Raw genomic sequence first — 10001 nt, forward strand, 5'->3', positions numbered from 1 at the left:
ACAGCTGGGCACGTGCCCCAGCCCTTGCATGGACCTTGCCTGCTTCCCGCGCGAGGCGGCAGCCCCCAATAAAGGCTCCGCCGGTGTTATCTCACCCCTGCCCTCTGCCTGCGCCCACCAGCCCCGGAGCAAGCAAGCAAGACTAGGGGCAGCCATCACGCCAGGGCACAGAGCGGAGCCCGGGACCCCCGCCAAGCCGCGCTCTCCCCCCGCGGGTGTCCAGCAGCCCTGCCCGGAGCCTGCCAGCTCGCGCCGCGTTCCCGCCGGGTCAGTCTGTGTCGGAGAATAATCCCCAAGGCGCCCCCGGGCCCGGACCAGACACCAGATGTGGCCGTGACCCCCTACCCGCCCACCCCACCTCTGACCTCTCTCCCAGCGCACGCTGGGCTGACTCCTGGCTAATAGGTCCCGATGATCCCTGCTAATCCGCTGGCAAAGAGCGGCCTCCTTAATTGGGGATCTTTAGCCGAGCTCATTAGTGCTGCGCTGCCCTTTCTAAGCCCCGGCCGGCCAGCAGGGAAGCTTTCGGCTGGGGGCTGCAGGAAGCACAGGGAACCTAGTGCACCAGCCGGGTGTGGACCCGGGTGTTTATTCATGGCCAAAGCCCCTTTCAGAAAAGGAGGGTGGGGGGCTGGCGATTCTGGGGCACTGCCAAGCCACCCCTGGGCAGTGCCAGCCCCACCTACTGCAGGGGAGGGCAGAACTCAATGTCACACAACTGGTGCACCCATTCCACAGAGGGGGAAACTGAGGCAGAGCACTCAAGGGACCTGCCTCTTGCCCCCCTTGAACACGGCTGGGCGCGCTGGACCTCAGACATGAGCTCTGACCTCTGTCCTTTGCAGAGCGGGCAGGTGCCCCCAGGGGACCGGTCCAGCGGGGCTTTGCCAGGGTAGCCACCGGCCCGCACAATGCAGTGGCGCCGGCTGTGCCCCCGGCGTCCTCCGGGGCTGCGGTGGCTCTACGGCCCCCACGCCATGACCCAGCGCATTCCTGGCAGTCAGCCTCGCGTGTATAACGTCAGGAGCCCGCTGCGCTGCAGCCGCTGCCAGAGCCGCAGCTCCAGCAGCATGTCGTGGTTGAGGTAGAAGGACACGCTCTTGGGCACCCGGTCGTAGTAGTGCTCCGAGAAGGCCGTGTAGTTGGGGGTCAGGAACCCGTAGGCGCTCACCTGCGGGGGGGGACAGCAAGCCCAACACTGCAGGGGAGCCCGCGGGGGTGATGGGACATGCCCGGCCCTTTTCTGACCTGGCACTATCCGCTCTCCCATTGCATCCCCCAGAGGCAGCCAGGCCAAGCAAGCAGGGCAGGACCCCTGCAGACATGCCCCATGCCAGTGCTGCATCCGTGGCACAGGCACCCACGGGGTTCACACGGGAGCCGTGCTGGGATGCGCAGGGGCCCGCTGGCCACGGAGACGCCGCACGGCCCTGGAGCAGGGGGTGCAGCGTGCCCCAGCACCGGGCAGTGCCCGAACCCCTGCAAGGCGGGGGCAGAGCAGGACCCCACAGCCAGAGGGAATGGGCGTGTGGGGGCAGGCTGTACCTCATCACACACGTGCATGGCGGCCAGCAGCATCACGGCCCCGGTGGAGGGGCGGTACACCTTCCAGTGTAGGGACCGCACCGTCTCAGAGAGGAGGAATCTGCGATGGAGCAGATGCAGGGTGTTTCCTGTTGCTAGGAAACCTTCACCACGGCAACCGTAGGCGAGGATGCCAATGCCACCCCGACCCAGATGCACTCCCCAGGAGCATTCGTGGCGACCTGGGCAGGGGGTCCCTGGGGAGTGACGGCCTGGCAGCACGGGCACGACCGGAACTGCCCTGCCCGGTGGGGCTCTCACCGGTTCCGGAGGTAGCGGATGAAGTCGGGGTGCAGCATCTTGAACTTCTCTGCCCTCAGGTCCTCTCCGAAGTACTGCTGGGGCCTGCGGGAGCACAGCAGAGCTGGCTGGGGGGGCCCAGCCATGTCCCCCCACCCCAAGGAGGCCACCACACCACGTGGCCGCAGAAGCTCCCTGTGGACAGGTCCCCACGACGGGGCAGAGCAGACTAGCCCGCCCCGCATGGATACGAGTGTGGCCTGGAGCCCCTGCGATATCTGCTTGGGGAGGGGGGCACTCAGACCCTGCGGCCAGGGCACGCACTGGCTCACCCTGGGGCTTGAACATCTGGGGAACACTCCCCTCCCCCAAAAGACTCACCGAGCACCCTTGTCTTGGCCTTGGTCCACGGGGCTGCGGGTCACGGCCGCCCGGAGCAACAGGTAATCGCGGTCGTGGTCCGGGAGGAAAAGGTACCTGGTTTCCTGCGGCAAAGAGCCCGGGAACAATTAACACTGTCCAGTCATAATTAACCAGGCCCGGCCTTGCCTCCCTGGCCCTGCAGTGCCCCCAGCTCCTTGGCTTTGGTCTGCGATGGGAGGAGGTTGGCGGCTGTGCCCAGCCCGAGTGGGGGGCTTCACTGGGGACAGGTGGAGGACAGACCCCAGCAACCCCTGGAGCCGCCTCCGCAGCTTCTGCTGCCCGGCAGCTGGGATGCGGGCTGGGGTCGGCACTGATGGCTCGGGGGGGGGGGCCAAGAAGGGGATGAAAACCTCTGGGGATTCACAGGGCTTCGATGAAGTCCAGCTCAGAGCAAAGTGGCATGCCCAAGGTCACCCAGGCAGACAGTGGCAGAGCCAAGAGAGGAACCCAGGAGTCCCAACCCTGAGCGAGCGCTCCAGACTACATCGCCTCCCCCTGCCCAGTGCGCCCTTCACCGGTGTCCGTGGCGGCTGCTGGAAGCCGTTGGCAGCATAGTTATGCAGCGCGTTCATCATGGTGTTGGTGGAGAAGCCGTAGAAGGACGTCCGGTCCCCCACGTCGCGCTCGAAGCCCGCGGTGATGGCACCGTTCATCCTGCAGGGATGGGGAAGGGGCCAGTGAAGAACCTGCGAGGGCCACGGGGCCGGGGCCGTGCCCGAAGCTCCCCCGCGAGCTCCCACCTGAACACGTAGTCGTGCCGGTTGATAGTGGCCCCCATGCCGGAGCCATTGAGGATGCCGCCGGTGCCCACCACGGCACAGCGGATGCAGGAGGGGTCACCAGGGCCCCGGGCCTCAAACAGGCGTGCGTTGGCCGAGGTGTTGAGCAGGCTCAGAGCATCTCGCAGCACTGAAACCACACGCCAGAGAGAGGGGCTGGGTGAGCTGGAGGAGCCCCGCGGCAAAGCCCATGCGTGGCACATGGATAGACACCCGGGCCCACCGAGCTCTCACCAGGCCAGGAAACCTCCTGCCAGCCAAAGGCTCCGTGGTACCTCCGCAGACGCTGGTACTCGGCCTCCTCGGCGTGCCGCGACCACTGCAGCACGGGGATGGTCTCCAGGAAGATGCTGCTGAACTCAGTGCTGCGGATCCTCTTCCGGATGCTGCTGGGGCATCCCTGGGGCAAGCAGCAAGGCAGGGCGTGAGTGCAGCAGCAGGCAGCTCCCACCCCAGCCCTGCCAGCCCCAGGCTCCCCGGGCAGGGACGTAGCCCCCGTCCCTGCACAGACTGTACCGAGCTCTGGTACGTCCTATCCTGTCCGTACTGGTCCCCGAGGAACGACTGCAGCACGGGGCGGGGCGGGGAGACGGTCCTCATGCTGGCTTTGGGCTCCAGAGTGCCAGCCCGATACCTGGCACGGAGAGAGGAGGGTTCAGGGCACGGGCATCCCTTGGGGGAGCAGGCCGCTGTGATGGCCCAGCCAAGGCTGATGCCCAGAGGCAGCTCCGTGCTGCAGGGCCCCCGGGGCTGGGGAAGCTGACCGGCTTTTATGCAAGTCGAGAGCCAGTCAACAGCTTCTCTTGCACTTCAAAGCCTTGCCGGAAGGAGAGGAGAGAACAACTTCCTTCCCCGTTACTCTCTGCTCTGCTGCGGGGAAGGGCAGGGTCGACGCTGGGACCCACCCAGAGGAGAGCTGGGTGCCAGGTGCAGGCCTGAGCCCTGCCAACTCCTCCCGTGTCGTGTCGCACCGCTCATCCCCCAGGCCCAGGCTCGGGGCAGCCGCGTCCTTCGCACGGCTCCACATCCAGTCCCCAGAGCCGTGCCAGCCTGGTGCCCGCAGCTCAGGTGAGCCCAGGACAGCCCCGCTGGCACGGGGCAGGACCCTAACGGGCTGCAGGCAGACTCCGCCGTGCCCCGCTGCTTCCTACGTGCAGGGCAGCGCGGGCACAAACCAGACGCTGGGCCGTGCCGTCCCCTGGGGTCCCCGGGATCCGTCAGGGCTTGCTAGGCAGCAGGACAGACCCCTGCAGAAACTGGAGGGAGCTTTGCAGTCAGGCCTGGCCAGGAAGAGAACAGTGCCTCCCTTCCTCCCCTGCTATGGAAGTCGCACAGGATATCTGCTTGCAGAGAGCCTGGGGCTGGGCCAAAGCAGCAAAATGCCCCCGGTCCTGTGCAGCTCAGCCCAGAGCCGGGCGCAAACCCCGTTGCCGCGTCCCGGGAGCCCCAAGAGGGGCCTTTACCTGTGGAAGAGGTGCAAGGAGCTGCCCCAGCATAACACCAACACCAGCAGAGCAGTGCATGCCAGGAGACCCAGCATGGGGAGGCTGCAGAGGCAGGCCCTGGGGCGAAAGGAGCTGCAGGCACGGGGCCAGGACTTGGGTGAAACCGCTGCTCGAAGCCACCTCATTGCTGCCCTGCTCAGGTGCAGACACAGCCCATCAGCACCTGGAAAAGTCAGCATGGGATGCTGCCCCCACTGTGCCCCCATCTTGAGACAAGCCCCATGCCTCTGTGCAGGCAGCAGAGACCTTTGGGCTGGGTGGGAAGGGAGAGACCCGTGAGCCCGAGCCCGGTGGAAGAAGGCAGAAGCGTGCGGTGGGGAACGGCCCCCAGGTGCCGGAGCACGAGCCGCGCAGAGCAGGAAGCAGTTTCCTCTCCCAGCGCTACCCCTCACCCCGCTCGCGGGTCCCGCTGCCCCCAGGACCTCACGGACCTGCCCCGCATCGCCCGTAGCAGGGCGGCTTCCCGCCTCCCTCCAGCCCGGGCTCCTGCCTGAGGTCCTGCTCCATCCCCGGCCGGCCTTAGGACATACCTGGCCAGCACAGGAGAGTCACTAATGCACCGGAGCGGAGCTAGCACCCTAGCCTGGACTGGACATGCTCAGGCCTCGGCCAGCAGCAAACAGTGCAGCTCTCCTACAGCCGGGACCGTCAGGACCCAGCCGGGCCGTCGTGGCTTACAGCTCAGGAAGGCACCTGACAGGAACTGCCCCATCCTCCCACTTCCTCCTCTGCCTGTTCCCGGGGTTGGGGCGAGCGAGCGCCAGCTGAGGGACAGGCTCAGGGCTCCTAGGAAGACCCTTGCCCTCTGGGGGGTCATCCTGTCCCTTGGGAAGCCCTTGGGGGACAAGGGTAGACAGACACCGCAGCCCCCATCTGCGCAGGAGCAGCAGGAAGTAAAGGCGTCCTTGCGAGAGCTCCCCCGCCCCACCCCATCATCGCGGCACTCCCGGGGCAGAGGCCTGAGACCAGCCTGGGCTGGAGACCATGGCCGCAGCCCCTCCTGCCAGCCAGGCCGCAGAGCCGCCAAGGCAAAACCGCCCCGAGAAACCACCGCCAGCCTACACCCCCACGACCAGGCCGGCAGGCCCCGCGGCCCGGGACCCGGAAGGAAACAGACCGGGCAGGAGCTGGCGAGGGATCTCCTGGAGCGCTCTCCGCCTGGCCGGGACCGGCAGGGGCCACGGGCCCCCGCCCTGCGGCTCTCACGCGGCTTCGCTTTCCTGAGGGCGGTGCCGGGCTCCCGGGCTCCCCCACAGCCTGCTCTCAGCACGAGCCCGGGCAATCGCTCCGTTTCAGCTGGCGCGGGGGCCTGCCCCACCCTCGCAGATCCCACAGATGTAACCGAGACGCGGCTCTAGAAACCAGCACGGCTTTTACTACCAAAATACACCTGCAAGGCCACAGGCTGGAGGCACCAGAAACAGGCCAGCACTGGCGGGAGGCAGAGGAACTCCCCGTGCACCCATGCGCCTGCACACGGCAATGTCCGAGCCCACGCGGGCGGCGTCTGGGCCCTGGCCCGCTGCGTGGGCGCAGTGTCCTGCCGGCAGGGAGTCACTTCGCAGCCAGCAGCTGTCTCCGCTGTTGCTCCAGCAAGGCTTCCAGGTGGTCGGCCCTCTTCACCGCCGCCTGCAGCAAAGCCCATGGCAGGGACAAAAAAGAGCACGGGCGTTAGTGGCACGGTGGGGGACCGCACTGCAGACCCCTCCACCCCGCCCGCGGGGCCACGTACCTCGTACTGCTTCCGCAGGCTGCTCACGGCCTCCTCTTTCTTCACCACGGCCGTCTTCACCCTGCACCAACACAAAAGATGAGGCTGAGCCCTTGTGCTGGGTGCCCCTGCCCCCCCGGCCCAGAGATGCTTGCCTGGGGCTGGGGGACCGTGGCCTCATGCTCCTCCCTGGGGGTGTCAACACCCTTGCAAAGGCTGGCTGAGCTGCAAGGCTGACGGCGGCAGGGGAGGAGTGACTGGGGTGCCCACAGCATCAATAAGACCCTTGGTCCCTGCATTAGCCCCCTGCGTGGCCTGGGCCCAGCAACTGATGCTGGAGGCATGACCCTGTCCCAGCAGCACTCAGCGACACAGTGCACACGAGAAGAGCTGGGGATCCTGCCGGCTTGGTCAGCCAGGACTGCATGGACCAAAGGAGCTGGGGGCAGCTGTCTGAGTGCTTGGGGTGACAGGCATGTCTGGGGGCACGGCCGGGGGGGGAATGAGGATGCTGAGCGTGTGCTATCACAGTGCTGATGTTTCTTTATATTTCACCTCTTCCCTCCTTTGGCCTGTTGGCTTGTGAGCCCAAGTCCTAGAATTTTCTATATGAAAGTGGGGACTCCCCCTTGCTTCTTGTGCCAGTTTCTGGGGCTGCAGGCCTGGCATGCATTTAGCTCTCGACACCTCTCCCCAGGTGCCTCCTACAGCCCCGCAAGCACTACCAGCTCCCCCATCACGTTCAGCCGGAGCCGGACTTCCACTGCTTTGGATGCAGCATGTGCCTCGCAGCTCCCCGAGGTGCTCCCCACTGGACACCCGCTGTCCCCTGACTGGGAGTTCGTGCAGAGACAGCTGCCGGGGGGCACGAGCATGGGGAGCCCAGGCCTCCATTCACAGCCACGCAGCTCCTGCCGACACAGGGAAGCAGCCGCCAACCCCAGGGGCCGAGCGCATGGGGCAAGGGTCTGCCCACCCGCAGGGAGCGCGCCCTGGCACCGCGGGGCCAGCCCTCACCTCCTGTGCACCTCCTCCAGCTCAGCGTCCTTCTCCCGGGCGATGCGGTCCAGCTCCAGGCGCTGGCGGGCCCGCATCTCCGACATCTCCACCTTCAGCCGCTTGTTCTCCTCCTCCGTCCCCACCAGCCGGTCAGCGAACTCCTGGCGAATCACGTCCGACAGGCTGCTCCGCTCCTGGGTCAGCCGGTCCTTCACCTGGGGCAGGGGCAGAGGTCAGAGGGCCCAGCGGGGGCACTGTCCAGGGCTGGGCCTGGGAGCAGACGGGCCCACGTTGCACCCACCTTGCGGATCTCATCCGCCTCCTGCTCCTTGTGCTTCGCCAGGCCTTGCAGGCGGATATTCTCGCCCTCCAGCTCGGCCAGCCGCTCCTTCAGCTCGTTGCAGCGCTCCTGCACCTTCCGCTCTGACTTCTCCAGCTCCTGCAGCTCCGCCTCGTACTTGTCCCTCACCCTCTTGATCCTGGAGGGGACAAGAGCGCTACGTCCCGGCTCGCCCGCCTCCGGGGGAAAGGGATATATCTGCGTCGCACTCAGCTGCCCGGCTTGCATGACTGCAGGGAGTCTATGAGCTGTCCCCAGGAGCCGCAGTGTACTTCCTAGGATTAGTCTGGACCTCCCCCGGCTCCGGGGGGGAATGAGGCACCCAGGGGAGCCGGCCTGGGATGGGGGACAGCTGGCTCCACGCCACACCAGTCCGTTCAGACCCTGCCGGGACGATGGAGCAGCTGGCACCACTGGGAGCTCACAGGGGAGCAGAGAGCATCTGCTTCGCCTCTCAGCAAGGGACAAACCGATGGTGTGAGCAACCCGGGCCCTCCCCCTGTGCACGGGCAGGCAACGCTCCTCCTGTCCCCCAGCCAAAGCCCTGCTGTGCTCCGCCAGGCACCCTGCTGCGCGTACGGGCCTAGGAGCCAGCCACTGGCCTGGGGAGAGATGGGCTCAGCTGCCCACACCTGGGGGTTGAGAACATGGGGGAGAAAGGCAAGAGCCTTGCCCCCAGCTCTGCTCAGGCGTCTGCGATGGCCCCGGCGAGGACAGCTCACAGCAGACGCGAACTGCTCTTGCTCCCTGCCAGCCCGCACCTGTTCTCCGCCGCCCGCTCGCACTCCTCCTTGGCGGACGACATGTCGGCCTCCAGGCGCTGGATGACCAGCTCGATCTCCCTGTCCCGCTCCTTCCGCACCTCCTCCTTCACCTCCCGCTCCCGGGAGAGCAGCCAGGCCTCCTGGGGGCAAAGAAACAGACTGGGGGTCAGGCGAAGCCCGGAGCCTGCCCCAGCTCGTACCAGGGGCTGGTGGCCGCACCGTTACCTCCTTCTTAACGTAGTTGGCCTCCCAGGCCTGCTTCTCGATCTCCAGACGCTCCTTCAGCGCCTTCACCTCTGCCTGGGGGGAGCACAGCAGGACCCGGGTGAGTGATGGGGGTAAGTGCTGCACCCCCGACCCGCCAGAGCCCCCAGCCTCGACCTGGGGCGAGGCCAGCAAGGCAAAGGGCACGCACTGGCTCCGAGCACACAGCACCGCCCCTGCAGCACTGGAGCCCCAACCCGTTGCTCCCTGACCGAGCCCAGGCTAGGCCGGGAGGGCCAGGGGTTTGCGGCAGGAATCAGGGGGGTGCTTCAGACCTGATGGCGCCTCTCCTGCTCCTCCTGGCCTCTCTCATACTCCTCCCTCAGCGCCTTGGTGCCCATAGCGCTGCTCTCCTCCAGCTGCCGCCGCAGCTCCTCCAGCTCTGCCCGCTGCCTGTGGGATGTGAGGCTGTGGTCAGCGACCCCCTGCCCCGCTCCTGGGGGCAGGCACCGGTCCCTGAGACCCTGTGCTCCAGCCCAGCGCAACCTCTCTTGGTTCCAGCAGTCCCAGAGCTCCTTGGCCCCATCCACGGGGCTGGAACCGGAGCCCCCCGACCCTGGTGCTGCTTGGAAACAGGTGGGGAGCCCGGGGCAGGAAGCCTGGGACTCACCCCAGACACCCGCCTCACCTGGCTGCCTGCTGCCCCAGCCGCTCCTTCTCCTCGGCCACCTCGGCATGGAGCCTGCGTCGCTGCTGCTGCAACGCCTGCTCCTCCTGCTCCAGGTGCTTCTCATACCTGCGACGGGGGGGGAAGAGGCTGCTCGGGCACATCCTGCCCTGGGAGCCTGGCACTGCTCCCAGCCCCAGGGTCCCCACCTGCCTCCTCCCAGGCTCTTCTGTGGTGGCTCCCTCTGTCCTGCAGCTGTCTCCCCTCTCCCAGGCATGCAGCTGCCCAGCCTAGATGCCCCCATGGGGCAGACACCTTCCCCACCTCCCCAGCTCTGGGGTCACTCATCCCCTGGCTGCCCAGACAGGAGGGATGCAGGGCTTCCCAGCCAGGCCCGTACCGCTGCCTGGCCATCTCCCTCTCGCGCTGGCCCTGCTCCTCCTTCTCGCGCTCCAGGAGCTGGCGCAGCTCTTGGGCCTGGCGCACGTAGCGCTGGGCCGCCCGCTCATCCGACTGCAGCAGCTCCGCCTCATGCAGCGCCTTCAGCTTCTTGATCTCCTGCTTGTGCTTGGAGATGAGCTTCTGGATCTCAGGCTCCAGCCCTGGGGGTGGTGGACAGGATGCGCCATCAGTCAGGCGGCCGGATGGCACCATGCAGCTTTTTTATTTTATTTTGTTTATTGTTATTGATTTAGGGCTGGAAGGGACCTCGGGAGATCATCGAGTCCAGCCCCCCGCCCAAAGGGCAGGAAGTCAGCTGGGGTCATAGGATCCCAGCAAGATAA

At 66.7% G+C, this 10001-nt stretch overlaps 2 protein-coding genes across 3 annotated transcripts in view; both read right to left on the reverse strand.

Annotated features, from left to right (window-relative positions):
• Nucleotides 1-575: 575 nt before the first annotated feature.
• LOC109314908 (alpha-N-acetylgalactosaminide alpha-2,6-sialyltransferase 2-like) lies at nt 576-5785 on the reverse strand. Of its 2 annotated transcripts, XM_019542294.1 has the most exons (10): nt 5062-5785; nt 4490-4663; nt 3543-3660; nt 3261-3426; nt 2988-3156; nt 2763-2901; nt 2206-2309; nt 1846-1929; nt 1546-1645; nt 576-1171 (listed from the first exon to the last, which is right to left on the reverse strand). In XM_019542294.1, the coding sequence occupies exons 2-10, from the start codon at nt 4654-4656 to the stop codon at nt 1001-1003; spliced, it is 1218 nt and encodes a 405-aa protein (XP_019397839.1). In that variant the 5' UTR covers nt 4657-4663; nt 5062-5785; the 3' UTR covers nt 576-1000. The 2 variants fall into 2 exon arrangements, with proteins under 2 accessions (XP_019397839.1, XP_019397838.1); XM_019542293.1 differs by lacking the exon at nt 5062-5785 and having other exon boundaries at nt 4490-5048.
• A 101-nt stretch (nt 5786-5886) lies between these two features.
• The window catches only part of CEP131 (centrosomal protein 131), a gene marked incomplete at its 5' end in the record, with an annotated part of 20163 nt that continues 16048 nt past the window's right edge, over nt 5887-10001 (reverse strand). The window contains 9 exons of the mRNA XM_019542790.1: nt 5887-6160; nt 6264-6324; nt 7260-7456; nt 7543-7720; nt 8343-8485; nt 8571-8645; nt 8885-9002; nt 9238-9345; nt 9617-9818. Of these exons, the coding sequence (XP_019398335.1) occupies nt 6086-6160; nt 6264-6324; nt 7260-7456; nt 7543-7720; nt 8343-8485; nt 8571-8645; nt 8885-9002; nt 9238-9345; nt 9617-9818 (1157 nt within the window). The remainder of the gene's footprint in view (nt 6161-6263; nt 6325-7259; nt 7457-7542; nt 7721-8342; nt 8486-8570; nt 8646-8884; nt 9003-9237; nt 9346-9616; nt 9819-10001) is intronic.

Source organism: Crocodylus porosus, unplaced genomic scaffold (genome assembly GCF_001723895.1).
Source record: "Crocodylus porosus isolate Cpor-Errol unplaced genomic scaffold, CroPor_comp1, whole genome shotgun sequence".
Lineage (NCBI taxonomy): Eukaryota > Metazoa > Chordata > Crocodylia > Crocodylidae > Crocodylus > Crocodylus porosus.